The sequence below is a fragment of the Musa acuminata genome, chromosome BXJ1-1 (assembly GCF_036884655.1).
Source record: "Musa acuminata AAA Group cultivar baxijiao chromosome BXJ1-1, Cavendish_Baxijiao_AAA, whole genome shotgun sequence".
NCBI lineage: Eukaryota > Viridiplantae > Streptophyta > Magnoliopsida > Zingiberales > Musaceae > Musa > Musa acuminata.
The window spans coordinates 10,959,662-10,974,883 of NC_088327.1; the positions used below are offsets into that span (position 1 = coordinate 10,959,662).

Here is a 15,222-nt window from a genome sequence, read left to right on the forward strand (position 1 = left end):
GGCATATACATATAGGCCGGTGAAGCCATAGGGTATGCAGTACATATACATAAGCCTGTTGTTGTCCCCTCTCCATTGTTTGTCTCCCTCCAATTGTACTTCTCGAATCCATGCTCTGTGAACCGATTAGAATTTAAGCTTGTAAGTTCATCGTTCCTAACGTTCTCTCTCTCTCTCTCACAATCATATTTTGAAGCTATACAGTATGTGTTTCAACACTGAGATTTGAGGAGTTCGAGTAACGGAGTGTGTAAATGCCTGCGGGTCAAAATGTATGACAATGGTAGAGTCGTGACAGCTGCAAGAAGACTAAGGTAGAGTTGCGTGAGGAATCCGCTCTCTTAGCCATTTCAAGCAGTCCGCTCCTTCCTCGATGTCAAGTCAACTTACGCCCCACAGTGGATGGTTTTGTACATCACTTCATTTCGTTTTGTGTTTTGTCCTTGCCATGACGAAGTAATCAACCACGCCAAATTCCATCATCATGTGTGATATGATTCCGTAGATCATCATCCATCTGGTTTTCCTTTGATATGTATAATCTGTGTGCATGTGGTGGGTGCGAACAATGACAGACGGATGCCGATAGAAAAAGCGAGAGGATAAAAGCAAAAGAGGAACAGGCCATCGCATTTGAACTTGAGTTCTTATTTACCACGAAAGCTGCCAAGCTTTGTTTCCAAGTCTTCCTACAAGCCACCGGCTTTGACACCCATCATCGTCTCTAATAATTGGTCCAACATGCCCCACGTAGACGCTACGCTCCTTTCCGACTGTATGCATATTATTACCATGCATTACCTACTCGAGAAGGTAAAGCTTTAGGGTGTCCATTGTGTATATAACACGGCGGACAGTTAACTCCATCAAGTTCGTAATAAAAGACAAGAAGCATTCACTTCCTTCTTCCAATCGGAATCCCCTCCTACACTGCACGACACCTCTTCTTCTTTCTTCCTTCCCTTTTCCATTTCTCCCTCTCTTCTTCTTGACACCCACGCACAATGTTGTGCAAGCTCTTCGGTTCTACCAAATGCATTCTGCTCTTCTTCCTCGCTCTATTCCTGAGACCTCCGACGTCAGCCTCGTGGGACAATTCCCAGCCGGAATGCCCCTACCCGTGCCTGCCGCCACCGACATCAGTGACTAACTGCCCTCCACCGCCGCCGGCAGCCCCGGCAACGCCGACAGCAGGCTACCCGCCTCCACCACCGGGCACGCCGGGATACTGGAACTACCCTCCGCCGTCGCCGCAGGGATATTACCCTTACCTCTCTACACCGCCCCCTCCTAATCCAATCTTGCCATGGTTCCCTTGGTACTACTACAAGTCGCCGCCGTCGGCTTCGGTGGCTCCTCCTCTCGAGAAATATTCTCTCAGAAAGATCGTCATCAGCATGCTAGGAATGATGATGTGCTTAGTTTTTATTTAGTATAGTTTACGTCCTTTTTCTCGTAGGTTTCACGCATCCATGTGAGAAGCGCAGGAAAGTTCTTCCACTCCCTGTACTTTTCATGCTTCTTCTCTCCCCCTCTCTTATGATAGGAAACAGATGGAGGAGAAGGTGGCCGGTGTTGCAAAAGTTTCTTTAAGAAAACAGGGGAAGATGGTAAAGTATGTTAGCCTTCGTAGCATCTCTGGAATGCAATACTTCTTGTAAGAATCGACTGTATGGTTTATTCTTGGTTCATATGTATCCTTGCGAGTACTGCATTCAAGCATTTCGGCTCTCGAGGCACATGGGGATGAGCAATGCATATCTGTAGTCGATTCAACCATGTATGGTCCACAAGGCACATGAGAGGTGCGCTACATTCCACATAGAAAGTAGAGAGAATCTTCTTTTCTATCGTACGTGGTAAATGTAGTTTATGTAGAACAATGTCTCCTCAATATGGGCCTCGATCTAATAATGTGAGCTTCCCCTTGTCAACTTGTCAATGAAATCTAAGGTGGTGCCAAATGTTTGACCAAATTTCTTTTTCTTTTTTTCTTAACTAAGGAGAGAAGCTTATCACAGTCAATAGTATGGTTTACTGATTTTTAAGATAGCTAATGTAGGACTATTGTAAGGTTTTTAGTATCTATATATTATCAATCAAAGAGAGAGGAGAAGATATATTTGTTGGGGAGAGAGAATAGAAAACCAAAAAAAATAATTACTCGAGATAAAAATACATACCTAACAATTGATGCAAAATTTACTTGACTTTAACCCGTATCGATGGAGAAAACTACATTTTTGAATATATGAGATCAGTTATAAGATTTTTGAGTTATTCACACTAAAACATGAGTACGCGTGTATATATTCTTCTCACATAAATCTAAGTGATTTTTTTTTCTCAACTATTATTAGAAACTATCTCTTAATGTCTTATCTCTGTCTCCAAAAAACTAAAACAATATATATTTATATAGGAACAATACTAATTTAATCGGAGCTCTCTCAACTAATATAAATATGATTAGGACTCCTAAAAATACTTACGAACCCTAACAATATTAACTGATGTTATAGTATTGGGGTTGATTAATAGTTTTAGATTTTTAAACTTAAATTTAAGTGAATTAGTAACTCCAATCTATATCTACTAATAAGATTAAATTCTTCGATATATGAGATCAATTACAAGATTTTTAAGTTATCATTACTCAAATATAATTATTCTTATATATACATTCTCACATAAATCTAGGTAATTTATTTTTGTATTATTATTAGAAACTCTAGATCACCTGTAAAGCGTCTTGTCTCTCTCTCCAAAAAATTAAAACTTAATATATATTTATATAGGAACAATCTAATTAGAACTCTCTCAACTAATATGAATATGATTAGGATTCCTAAAAATACTTATCAACCCTAATAATATTAACTTATGTTATCCTATTGGGTTGATTAATAATTTTTGATTTTTAAACTTAAATTACTCGAAGGATAATGAATTCAAATATGAAAATTTTCTATATGTAGGATTTTTTTTTAAAAAAATTATGATTTTAATTATTATATACCAAAGTTTTCGATAGAGAATTAAGAAAAACTCACAAATCAAGTTTAGAATCTACACATGATTGATAAAAAAATATAAATATAAATACTGTCGGTCTAATATTTGGTTGAGTTAAAATACTCACGCCGAATCTATTCGAGCGAAAAATTGAAGGTTTGAAAGGTAGGTGTTAGGTCACAATCATGTGTAGGGCATGAAAGGCAATCCACTAAGAGCATGTCTAGCAATTAACCGACGTTTGGGAGACAAACCACGTCTGCTACAATTCGAGTAGGCGTGATCAGACCAACAAGCAGTCATGGCTAAGGAGAGTTGGGTTCATCGCCTACCAACAGCTGTGTTCATGGAGAAGAAGACGACGAAGAAGACAACAGTAGTAAACATGTCATTCTCCACCACCATCGTCTGTCCAAGAAAGGTGGTTGCATCGTTTTTTCATGCAAGTCACATCCAAATCCTAACATATATATTACATACGAAAAAAAACATAGATCTCAAATAAATTGTAGCCATAAAAATTCATCTTGTTAGTTTAAGATTACGTTAAAACATATCAATTTGGAGTCAATTGAGATCTTATGGTGTCGGTGTCGTATCGAGAGGTTTTGAAACCATCTTCAAAGCTTAAGTCGAACTTTCGAATTGACTTCTGTTTACTTCTTCAATGTGTTGCAGAGTATGTTCTGTTTACTTCTTCTTCTATCAACACTTGACAGAGATGACGGTACAGAGGTAGAAGACAACATACGAAAACAATACATCGACACTTTCACCAGTCACCCGATACCACCAGCGGCCTGGACTGGCACAGTAGTTCTGTGTCATTTATTCCCTATCAGAGAAATCGACCGACAAATTAGAACGAAGAAGACGGTCATCTGGAAGAGTCTGCAGGGCAGTCACCGAGGAGTGGGGGTTCATTCGGAGCGCACAACAAAAGCCCTCTGCTGTAAATGCCTCAAGCTCTGCTCCATGCTGTTCTGAACCATCTCGGCCAACATCTTCTTTGCCTTCCCTGCCTGATCATCACCGTCAATATTGGAGACGATGTTACAAACGATGCTGTCAAGAGCGTCTGCTTGTAACTCGGCCCTCTCGTGGCGAGAGCTTCTCAGCAGCTGAAGCAGCGACCGAGCTTTCACCTGAGACTTTGGAGTCCCCTGAACGGTGAGCTCGAGCAGACCGGGAATGGCACCTTCTTTGAGAATGAGTTCTCTGTATCTACAGTGATCACTCTCGCACATCGTCAGCAGGGTTCCCACGGCATGCTCTCTACTGCGGAGCGACCCTTCTTCGAGTACCTGCACCACTGTCAGCACTCCGCCCTCTGCAGCTGTCAAAGCAGTCCGTCCTTCGTCGAAGCTCGCCAGTGATTCCAAGAGGGCGCTGCACCTTTCGGCTGTTCTGGACGACTTCTTGCAGCTCTTCAGCAAACATATCAGAGAAGGAATGGGTTGGAGTGGCAGGATGACAATAAGGTTCTCTGGGATTGTGGAAAGATTGCAAAGAGCCATGACAGCGTCGATCTTGGCTTGTTGGTTTCCATCTCTGAGGATTCTGACGAGGAGGGGGATGGCATCAGAGGCGCTGATGGTAGGCTTGTTGATGGATGAAGCGGAGAGGGTAAGGAGAGCTGCAGTGGCATATTCTTGGAGGCTAGAATTTGTCGATTGCAAGAAATGAATGAGGGGATCGAGTGCACCAGCTTCCACTATCTTGATTTTATTGCTGCAAACACAGATCTAAAATGTGAGAAACCCAACGCAATTGGGATAATAAGAGCAATGTGCTTTAGAATGAAGTGTTACTGAAGTCGACATAAGATTCGGCGGTCATTCAAGAAGAGTAATGTACATAAGAAAAGCAGTCATTCAAGAACTTGGGCATCAACCGAATGCACAAAGGTGGACATAAGATTCTACCGTGATCCCATCATAAAGGAACAGAGAAGACGTGATTGCTGTACAAAATTTATACACAGAGGAAGAAGAAGAAGAAGAAGAAGAAGAAGAAGAAGAAAAAGAGATAAGAATAAAGCTGTTCCTGCTGTTCATTAGGACAAAGGTTGAGCTGGAAATTGCATCGAGAGAAGCGGTGGTCTGATGTCAAAGAATTAAAGGTCGCACCTTTCGTCCCTGACGGCAAGATTCAGGAGAGCGAGGATAGCGGCGTCCCCGGACTCAAGGCTGTCCGACTGAAGCATCGATACGAGGGGGCCCACGGCCCCAGAGAGCTGCCTCCGGTGCCTGGGCGATGTCTTCGTCAGCCGCCGGATCTCCCTCGCCGCCTGGATCCTGTTACCCACGTCCGCCGACCGAATCCGCTCCATGATGGACGTCACCTCCGCATCCCATCCTCCGCCGCCCAGCGCGCATGCGAGCCCGATCTCCGATGACGCCATCTCACCGCTCCGCTCCGCTCCGCCGTCTCTGTTCTCCTAAGCGCGGTACGGGGGGAGAGGAGCCTTTTATATGAGAACGGTCGGATCAGACGGCGCCGACGTTCCGTTAACTACCCGTTATCCATGTAGGGTGTCGGTTACCGCTACTAACAATCTTCGGCCACTTCCAATCCCTACGATGAGAATCCGACGGTGATGGATCTACTCCAGAATTAAATTTAATTAATCATTTCTCATTATACTTTTTTGTTCTCGTTATATTTAATTAAGGAAAGAAATATGTTGGCCCAATTCTAGACGTAATGTAAGAATATAGTTTTCTCTTTTTCTCTTTTTATTTTTTTATTTTATTTAATAATAATAATAATAACATTGGCCGATTGGTGAACACTTCAGCCCTAAGATTGGGATCGAACGGTCAGAAGCAAAGATGCGACGGGGGCTGCATCCCGGCTAGTAATCCGTGTCTGGCTCCCGTGGAAGCAAGGATGGTGAGCAGTAATCGAATGGTACTCCAAATCCATCGATCCTGCTACTAGATATCGACGACCAATATCTACTTGGGTAACATCCAGCTTGGATTTATGGTAGTTGGATGTTCTCTCCAGTCAAGCGAAAGAGGATGCCCACCCGATCCAATCCGTCGGATTTAATATTTCCTGGTTCTAGTTGTAAGTCACCATCGGATGCCTAATGCACTGTACCAGACCTTAAATCTCTATCTACGTAAGAAGGCTCCTAATCGATTAAACTATAAGCTACACGGTTTTTTAGACTCAAAAAGTTACCTCCACTATTATAGCATTTGGTGTGACTACATTAGCGCGATTATAAGACAAGCAATCAGAGATTTATCAGATCCCCTACCAGGCTTTGAAGTATTCGAAGAATGGAGAGGTGTACTAACGTTGAGTAACGGGAACGGGAGAAACGGATGACATGGTGGTCGCTGCAATGTAAAGAAAAAACAATACTTGGCTTGACCGTTAAGCATAGAAACGGACGTTGAGATCCTTCCTTTACTTTGCTTCACGGTTATCCCGCCCACGTCCTCCTCCCAGACGACAGAATAAAGTATTAGTATCATCATCATCATCATCATCATCATCGATTACTCCTCCCAGACACGGATTACTAGCCGGGATGTAGCCCCCGTCGCATCTTTGCTTCTGACCGTTCGATCCCAATCTTAGGGCTGAAGTGTTCACCAATCGGCCAATGTTATTATTATTATTATTAAATAAAATAAAAAAAATAAAAAGAGAAAAAGAGAAAACTATATTCTTACATTACGTCTAGAAAGCTCAAACACAAATATGTCAGTCCACCAACACATGGTTAAATGATGTGTGATGAACGCATGGGTTTAGTTCCCTGAGACCCATGTGCGATCAAATACACTTTAAATCATTTATTCTTCGGTTAGATGTTAATTATGAAATATGTATTTATTAATTTTCATTATAAATCTGGTGCTCTCGAATTGGGCCAACATATTTCTTTCCCTAATTAAATATAACAAGAACAAAAAATATAATGAGAAATGATTCATTAAATTTAATTCAGGAGTAGCTCATCACCGTCGGATTCTCATCGTAGGGCTAGGAAGTAGTCGAAGATTGTTAGTTGCGGTAACCGACACCCAACATGGATAACAGGAATCGAACGTTGACGTCGTCTGATCCAACCGTCCTCGTATAAAAGCTTTGTCTCCCCCGTACCGCACTCAGGAGAACGGAGACGGAGGAGCGGAGCGGTGAGATGGTATCATCGGAGATTAGGCTCGTTTGCAAGCTCAGCGACGGAGGATGGGATGCTGAGGTGACATCCATCATGGAGCGGATTCGGTCGGAGGATCCAGGTGATGAGGGAGATCGGGCGGTTGACGAAGACATCACCCAGGCACCAGATGCAGCTCTCTGGGGTCGTGGGGCCCCCTCGTAACAATGCTTGATAATAATCAACATAGTATCTATCTTCCAAAGGATACCATGTTGGGCTAACAGCCCATATTTAACCCAAGGTGAGCTTTATCAGCCCATAGCTCACCACCTCTTAATCTAACCCAAATTTATATTTTGGGGGTGTGGTGGCTATAAAAAGAGGAAAGAAAAAGACAGTAAAGATGCAATTCTTGGCACAGCAAAAAGGAGGAGAAAAAGATAGAAATCCAAAGAGAAAGAAAGGGAAGAAGACAAGGACAATACAGAGACACTATTCTCAATCATCTAACAGTATTTTCATCTCAAGTTAGATCAGATCTATAATAGATTATTACTGTGATTCTTGTATCCCAGATATTCTCTTATGATTATTGCTAGGGTTTTGGGTAATATATTAAGATTTGTGTATTCATTATTCTTATAGTGGATTATCTCTAGTTTGTCCATGATTTTTACCCTTCACATTCGAGGGGTTTTCTACATATATTTTGGTATTCTATTTTATTGTAGTTCCATTTAATTCCGTTGTATATTATGATGTACTAGTATTTATTCATATACAAAAGTTTATTTCTCTTTCTATCCCATGCTATTAGCATTATTCTTTAAAATCTTTCAAAATCATATTGAAACAAATATTTAGCTGTCAATATCAATAGCCAGAGATTAAATTTACTTTCATCCAGCTTTAATTACTCAGAGTCACACACCCATCGCCTCCTCTTATTGCATAGTTATACATTACGTCAATAAAACTTTAAAGCAACAAAATATTTTCTTGATTTACATCACATTCATTAGCTATAGCAATTCCTTTGTCTTAGCTAAAGCGAAAAGGAAATATTAGGTGCAGAAATTTGTATAATCTTTGAGAAATTGTTACATAGGGCTGCAATTATAAAAAATTCTTTTCCTTTTCACAAATGATTATTTTGCCCATGGCCTTTTATCAGCCTCGTCTTTGCCTTCCTCGCAGCCTTCCCTCCTTTCTATCAGGTCAAATTATCAACTATCATGAAAAAAGCTATCGTTATCTTAGTCTTTGTGATGTCCTTCTTTGTCTACAATCGATGGTCACTTGTATCCTTCCTCATGCGAGGGTAATGAAGATTGTTATTATCACATTCTTTTTTTTTTTTTTGTCGTGCGAGAGTAAGATAGATAGAGTCAGATCCGATAGGATGAATGTGACGCAAGAATAATGATCAATGACAAAAGTGACATAAGAGTTACAGTGTAGGGATAAAATTATCTTTTCATTGGATCAAAGATACTTTTAAATTTTTTTTAAAATTAAAACGTTTTACAAGAATTTATCATATATATATATATATATATATATATATATTATTGCCGGCAGCTAACTTTTATATGGTCGGCGTCTGGCTCACATGTTATGTTCCGGTCGATAAACCGTTGTATGAGTAGCTGCCTTTCTAGTCCAACCTTCTTGCCTAACTTTGTCTTTCTAAGTGATAGTGTCGACCGTTACATTCGACTTCCCTATTATATATCAATATTTGCCTTCCTTCCTAATCCGTCGCGTCGGCGTTTTCTCTGTGGCAAGATGTCCCGGAGAGAACCGAAAGGGAAGAAGGCCTCAGACACGGAAGTCATTTCGTGGAAGCAGAAAAAAGACCTCGCAGACATGGAAGAGATGGCCGTCGGAAAACAACTAGAGGAGCTCATTGCATGGGTATATACGTTCCTCTTTTTCCAAGCAATTCATCGCATGACTCAGTCTCTCGTTAAATATGATTCTGGCTACGACAAGCTGATGCTTAGATTTGCCTTTGCTTGTGATACCAGACTGCCATGATAGAAGCCATGAGCGATGAACAACTCAAGGACTACGTTCTTAATCGGCCGGAAAGCTTACGGAGTGTCAAGACCGGAAAGAACGCCCCAGGGAAGAAGGTACACTGGCACTCAGATCAAGCTTCATAGAGATCCAATGTTAGTTTCCGGTATGTACTTACGTTAGATGCTTGCTATGAATGCAGCAGGGGAGAAGGAGTGGGACATCCTGTTCTCCCTCTCAGGGGCTTATGGCTACGGTGTGGAAATATCACAAGGAAGACGATGATGAAGCATCTATATCATAGCTATGTGCATATGCAACAGTACACCATTTATCCTCTCTACTATATTCATAGTCTCGAAAAAGTTGATATCTGTTAAGCTTCTTTCCCTTTTCCTTTTTCCTTTCGATCTTCTTATGTGCCCCTCCTTTCAGTGAACCAATATAGTCAATCATATGAACCGAGCACGATTTCGAAATCCACACAATAAGTATGAGACAGATTGAATAGGAACAAACAAAGAAGCGCCAGGAGAAAGAAATTAGTCATTGGATGCAATACCAAGGTTTGAGTTTGCTTGGTTGTGTGGCTTTGCGTCTGCAAGTTTGACCCCAAAAATGTCCTATTCCGCACGGAAAGAAGGATGCAGCATATCCAACATCATCTGCTTCATTGCACTGCAACAAAAAGGAACAAGATTGAGTCAACTCAACAGCAAAAGATCTTCCGCATGAGAACACTGGGGATGTCTTGATAACATAAAATACAATTAACATACCCGTCGTGGCCGCCCGGCAAAATTTCTTTAAAGCCATGCGAGAGACTATAACTTTGAAATCAGATGTCATCCCAGTGGAGTCAGAAGCCCAAGAGAAAGATGCGTCTCTCTTCTTCCATCCGATTCCTCTTTCTAATGGCTGCGGTTGCTGCCTTGCTGTTTACCCAGTTTCATTCGGCCTATGGAGGTGCCAAAGCTTGTATGATCCGATCCGGCCACGAGCATGGTTTTGTTCTTAAGGATCCTTCCTTACCTTTGTTTCTTTGCAGGGAGGAAGGAGAGGATGTTGGGTGGAAGGGTCGGGTGGAGTCCCCCATCTCCAGCATCGAATCCTGTGAAGCATCAAATCCCCCCTCAACTGCCTTCACCTCCCGGGAGCAACTGATGGCTGCCGTATGCATGTGATTTCACGTCATTAGCATGCAGTAGTTGATTGGTCACGTCAAAATAGAAAGAAGTGGATGCTGTGAGATCGAAGGCGTGTTTACCTAAATACTTAATAACAATCACTTGCTGGTGTTGAAGCTGTGGTTGCAGTTGATGATGGCATTACAGTTCTCTTTATTTCCTCTTGTGTCATGTCCAATACTATTGAATTCGACATGTTTGATTACCTTGGCTTAGTCTAAACCATAGTATGTTTCGTACAATGGGCCTGATTGGGTAGGTTCACAGCGAGGCTTGCTCGTCGACATGGGATCCACGGCTATCGATGGGCTGGGCTGCCGCTACAGCTTTAAATGAGTGCGGTCTGCACGTGCACCGCAATTGTGCTCTTCCCCTTTGTGAGGTGTTGGGAGAATGACGATCGCAGGCAGTGTCGATTTGCGGTGGTCGCCGAAGAATATTAAACGATTCTCGTTGTTGGCGTTTGTGCGCGATTCTCCGAGCATCCGGTGGGGTGTCACTTTGCCGGATGCTGCTTCCACTTCCGCTCATCATTCTTGCTTTCCCATCACAACACAGAGAGAGCAAGAGAGGACAACCAAGTTCATCGTCCCTCGCACTCGTTTTCACCATGCCCGGAGTACTGAATCCCTGCAAGGATGTTCCGAGAAGGAGCACAGAGGTCCTCCTGCATGTGCAAACCTCTTTCTGAAAAGGAGAAACAATTTAAAGCTGCTCTGCTTTCCTTTCCATATGTCTCCAATCATTTCACGGATGGAAGGACCCATCTTTATCTTAAAGGTTTGTAGCGAAAGATAAAGAAAGGGGGAAAGAAGAGGTACTCCCCCCAGTCATGCATCACAATGTGGTGAGTAGGGACAACCTACCCAGGCGAAATATTCTCCAGATAAATAATAAATGCCAACTGGAGGCCAACCGCAGATGCTGCAAGTCAAGCTCCGACAAGCCTAAAGATGAAGTTGGTGGCCATAAGAGCTTGTCCAACCCCCCTCCCCTCCCGGTGGACCACATTCCAGCTCAATTTGCAGAAGCTTGGACATCAAACTTATTGTGGTGCTGCCAACGCTTCAATTTACATGTTGGTTTTCCTCCTTACACTTACCGTGAATCTTACAAACTCTGGTTCGGTGGTCAGATATAGTGTGGAGCAACTGTTCTTTAGCTGTGGGAGACATTTGGCACGCAAGAAACTCGCCCCTTTATGAAGAAAGAGAACCATAATTACTCATGTCTTTCCTCCTTTGCACGTCTGTACTAAGAGGATTAGTAAGTTAGACACTTTATGTAAAATCTTCTGTTCTAATAGTTCTTTATGGAGCCGAGATAGAACAGACACCAACATGTTGATGAAGTCGAGTTGTTGTGTTATGCGACGATGGCATATGATGTGACGGCTTACCGACGCTGGCTCGTTCTTTCGCATTAAGAACTTGCAATTTTCTCGGTATCATACAGATGAACACAATGCTCAACGGTCGAATTGCGATTTAATGCGGGGTTGTCAAATACAAGGAGAGATGGCCATTAAATTATGTGCTCAACTCGAGCATTCCCCGATGATTCCTCCTATGTACCAAACACATGGTGAATGCGATGGTTTTGAGCTGTCCAGGTCTTCTTCCTCAGGAAGGTTCAAACACACAACACATCACATGCCTTGAGACTCTTTTCCGTGTGTAATGCATATAAAATAGAGAGAGAAAGAATCAGCAGCAACTCGGAATCTCAGCTAGGAAACATCTCTTTGAACAATTCTATGGAGTATGAATGGGGATTTACCCTATAATCAAATAATTCTACGCCGATAAGTCTCGTGCTGGACATCCTCTGTTCATACATGTCAACTTAGACGCGTTCAGCTCTTGGTATCAGTGTCCTTTCTCTAGCTTTTGCTCACGGTTTGCATGCCGCTACGCCTGCGAGAGAGTTTCGTCGATTACATGCCACTTAAAAGCTTGCTAGAAACTTCGAGCGACCAAAAGTGTGCGGTGTTTCATGAATCTTGAGTTTGATCTTCCACCGGATTCGATCGTAGATGTTGCGCTGTCGGTGTCGATCACAAAGAAGATATGTCGAGTAGCCACTTTGAGGGAGAACATACCCGAAGCTTGACAGTGCGGTTTACCGAAAGGTGAAAGCCAGGAGCAATTTGACTGAAGGATAAAACAGGTTTTCTAATAGGGAAAGACTGGGTAGACAAACGTGTGGTGATAGGTGCGGGAATGGGCTCCGACTTGGTCAACAAACCTCCGCGTGACCACGAGAAGCTGGTATAAGGGCTCGGAGGGTGGAAGGGAGACAGGGAGAAGAAGAGGGAGTTGGGAAGGAAGGAAGGAAGAAGGAAGAAGGAAGAGATGAAGTCCGTCAGGACTTACCCCAGGGCTGAGCCCAGGAGAACAGGGAACGCCTTCATCGTAGCATCCATGCTTCTTTCTCTCTGCATCCTCTCCTTCGTCAAGGCCCGCTATTGTTCGGCTCCATACGGTCTGTCTCCGCTTCTTCCCCAAGATGTCGTCTTTGCTCCTGGTTCTGGTTCTGGTTCTTCTGTTCTTAACAGAGGACGACTGTGCTTCTTGCAGCCAAGTCGCAGGCGTCTACGGATATAGAAATGAACATGGAAGCTATAAGGATGGTGACAGCCAGGAGTGCCGACCATGCTCTAAAAGGTAAATTTTGTAGCATAATTTTGGGATTTTTGTGTCATCAGAGAAATTCAATAGTTAGATGCATGGAGGAAGAAGAGAAGATGGAAATATATGTCGCATTGCTAAACATTTCTGTTCTGATTGCAGGGATCGGTGATGAAGAAGGTAGCACGGTGTCAATGGGCAAGGCGAGTGAAGAGAAAGCTGTTGCGGACTCGAAGAAACCCATCTGCTCCGAAACAAGCCGGAGATCGAATGTTTGTGAAGCAGAAGGTGATATAAGGGTGAAAGGAAGCTCTCAGACCATCTTCTTACACCCTTCCTTGACTAGCCAAGAATGGAAGATCAAACCTTACGCCCGAAAGCACGACCAGGCCGCCATTGCCCATGTAAAGGAATGGACAATTAAGCCGTTCACAGATCAGGAAACACGCCCAAGATGCACCGAGAATTATACGGTGCCGGCGGTGGTCTTCTCGATCGGCGGGTTCACGGGGAACCTCTTCCACGACTTCACCGACGTGCTAGTCCCTCTGTTCATCACCTCCTACCGGTTCGGTGGCGAGGTTCAGTTCGTCATCGCCGACGCGAAATCCTGGTGGCTGAGCAAGTTCAGCTTGATTCTGAAGCAGCTGTCCAAGTACGAGGTCATCGACGCCGACAACGACCAGGACGCGGTGCGGTGCTTCCCGCGAGTGATCGCGGGCCTGAGCTTCCAGAAGGAACTCGGCGTCGACCCCTCGAGGACTCCCGGCGGGTTCTCCGTGGTGGACTTCAAGGAGATGCTGAGGAACGCGTACGGACTGGAGAGGCCGAGGGCGGAGCCGTCGGGGGACGAATGGGACTTGAGGAGGAAGCCCCGGCTGTTGATCATATCCCGGAAGAGCTCCCGAGTGTTCTTGAACGAGAGGGGGATGGCAGACATGGCCATGAGCCTGGGCTTCGACGTGAGGATCGCCGAGCCGGAGATAACCACCGACCTGGGGAAGTTCGCGAGGCTGGTGAACTCCGCCGACGTGATGATCGGAGTCCACGGCGCCGGGCTGACCAACATGGTCTTCCTCCCCGCAGGAGCCGTGTTCATCCAGGTGGTTCCCATGGGCAACCTGGAGTGGCTGGCAAGAGACACCTTCCAGACGCCATCACCGGAGATGCAACTCAAGTATTTGGACTACCGCATCCAAGCGGATGAGAGCACGCTGAGCGATCAGTACCCCAAGGATGACCCCGTGTTCACGGATCCTCAGTCGATCCACAAGAAAGGGTGGCATGAGCTGAGCAGAGTATACTTGGACAACCAAAACGTGAAGCCTCATCTGGGAAGGCTGAGGCTAACATTGTTGGAAGCTCTCAAGTTCCTGCCTCACACCCGGACGACGACCGCTCGGTGACTGCTCTGCTCGCACCTCTTCTTCTTCTTCTTCTTCTTCCTCCTTTTTCTTCAGAACTTACAATTCATTGTTTCGTTTTAAGGACGTAGATAATTAAACCTTAGTTCGTTTGTCTAAACCGGAGTATAGTGATGTTTACACTTTGTGATAGTCACCAATAATGAGAGTATAGTGAATCAAAATGATTTCAAGTCCAGAAATTTCCATTCGATTCGATCATCTACAGCTTTATCCTTTTTCTCAAAAGAAAAGCTCATCTATATTCCCTACACATCGGTCGATGAATTGGGTAATTCCAGACTATGGAAACCGACGTGGTGAAGGTGGTGGTGGCGGTGGAATTATGATGGCTCATCGACCACAGCAACAACTCAGTGCATAGCTCCCCTTCCTCGATCATTGCTCCTCCACAGAGATTAAAAATGTCATCGCTGTCGGTGAACCCTTTCTGGCTTACCAACATCAGATGACTGCCTCGATACGATTGACGTAACACGAGTTAATCCATACCTATCTTCTTTGTTTTTTTGCCTCTGGTACAGTGCTCGAACAGTGCTGTGTCCTGTGGAACCTTTAGGGTGAGGAAGGCAACCAATAATTTGTCCGACCTAACCCGGGAACATCTCTGCAGACGTCTCGCTCTTAGGGATCAACCCCACCATGTTAGTACTAGCAATTTGGTGCGGTGGAGCTATCGGAGATGGCTACATGCCGCAAGCCAACACCGATGGAAGAGCCCACCTCATTGAACCAAAGGAGTCAACAGGCTCGGCAAGCTGTGGGCTGCATCAGCATGTGATCGTCTTCAACATTTTACCGTCCCACCCACCACACCT

The 15,222-nt window shown here is 44.0% G+C and overlaps 4 protein-coding genes across 4 annotated transcripts; 3 read left to right on the forward strand and 1 right to left on the reverse strand.

The window, feature by feature from the left end:
• Positions 1–1,004: 1,004 nt before the first annotated feature.
• Positions 1,005–1,433, forward strand: LOC135679158 (leucine-rich repeat extensin-like protein 3). Its single transcript, XM_065192605.1, has one exon. It carries the CDS (start codon positions 1,005–1,007, stop codon positions 1,431–1,433), a length of 429 nt encoding a protein of 142 aa, XP_065048677.1.
• Positions 1,434–3,673: 2,240 nt separating this feature from the next.
• Positions 3,674–5,682, reverse strand: LOC103992303 (U-box domain-containing protein 4-like). Its single transcript, XM_018825242.2, has 2 exons — positions 5,145–5,682; positions 3,674–4,746 (listed from the first exon to the last, which is right to left on the reverse strand). Exons 1-2 carry the CDS (start codon positions 5,417–5,419, stop codon positions 3,936–3,938), a joined length of 1,086 nt encoding a protein of 361 aa, XP_018680787.2. The 5' UTR covers positions 5,420–5,682; the 3' UTR covers positions 3,674–3,935.
• A 3,243-nt stretch (positions 5,683–8,925) lies between these two features.
• LOC135672924 (uncharacterized) lies at positions 8,926–10,506 on the forward strand. Its single transcript, XM_065181425.1, has 4 exons — positions 8,926–9,058; positions 9,172–9,279; positions 9,366–10,141; positions 10,212–10,506. Exons 1-3 carry the CDS (start codon positions 8,930–8,932, stop codon positions 9,465–9,467), a joined length of 339 nt encoding a protein of 112 aa, XP_065037497.1. The 5' UTR covers positions 8,926–8,929; the 3' UTR covers positions 9,468–10,141; positions 10,212–10,506.
• A 1,772-nt stretch (positions 10,507–12,278) lies between these two features.
• On the forward strand, positions 12,279–14,605 carry LOC103992294 (alpha-1,3-arabinosyltransferase XAT3). Its single transcript, XM_009411942.3, has 3 exons — positions 12,279–12,834; positions 12,930–13,016; positions 13,143–14,605. Exons 1-3 carry the CDS (start codon positions 12,705–12,707, stop codon positions 14,384–14,386), a joined length of 1,461 nt encoding a protein of 486 aa, XP_009410217.1. The 5' UTR covers positions 12,279–12,704; the 3' UTR covers positions 14,387–14,605.
• Positions 14,606–15,222: the final 617 nt, after the last annotated feature.

Excerpts from the sequence above, each read along its gene's own strand:
- LOC135679158 (XM_065192605.1), top strand. The coding sequence starts at position 1,005 with ATGTTGTGCAAGCTCTTCGGTTCTACCAAATGCATTCTGCTCTTCTTC.
- LOC103992303 (XM_018825242.2), bottom strand. The coding sequence starts at position 5,419 with ATGGCGTCATCGGAGATCGGGCTCGCATGCGCGCTGGGCGGCGGAGGA. Across the intron at positions 4,747-5,144 it reads CTTGCCGTCAGGGACGAAAG|CAATAAAATCAAGATAGTGG; the intron begins GTGCGACCTTTA and ends CTGTGTTTGCAG.
- LOC135672924 (XM_065181425.1), top strand. The coding sequence starts at position 8,930 with ATGTCCCGGAGAGAACCGAAAGGGAAGAAGGCCTCAGACACGGAAGTC. Across the intron at positions 9,059-9,171 it reads TAGAGGAGCTCATTGCATGG|ACTGCCATGATAGAAGCCAT; the intron begins GTATATACGTTC and ends TTGTGATACCAG. Across the intron at positions 9,280-9,365 it reads AGAACGCCCCAGGGAAGAAG|CAGGGGAGAAGGAGTGGGAC; the intron begins GTACACTGGCAC and ends CTATGAATGCAG.
- LOC103992294 (XM_009411942.3), top strand. The coding sequence starts at position 12,705 with ATGAAGTCCGTCAGGACTTACCCCAGGGCTGAGCCCAGGAGAACAGGG. Across the intron at positions 12,835-12,929 it reads CTATTGTTCGGCTCCATACG|CCAAGTCGCAGGCGTCTACG; the intron begins GTCTGTCTCCGC and ends TGCTTCTTGCAG. Across the intron at positions 13,017-13,142 it reads TGCCGACCATGCTCTAAAAG|GGATCGGTGATGAAGAAGGT; the intron begins GTAAATTTTGTA and ends TTCTGATTGCAG.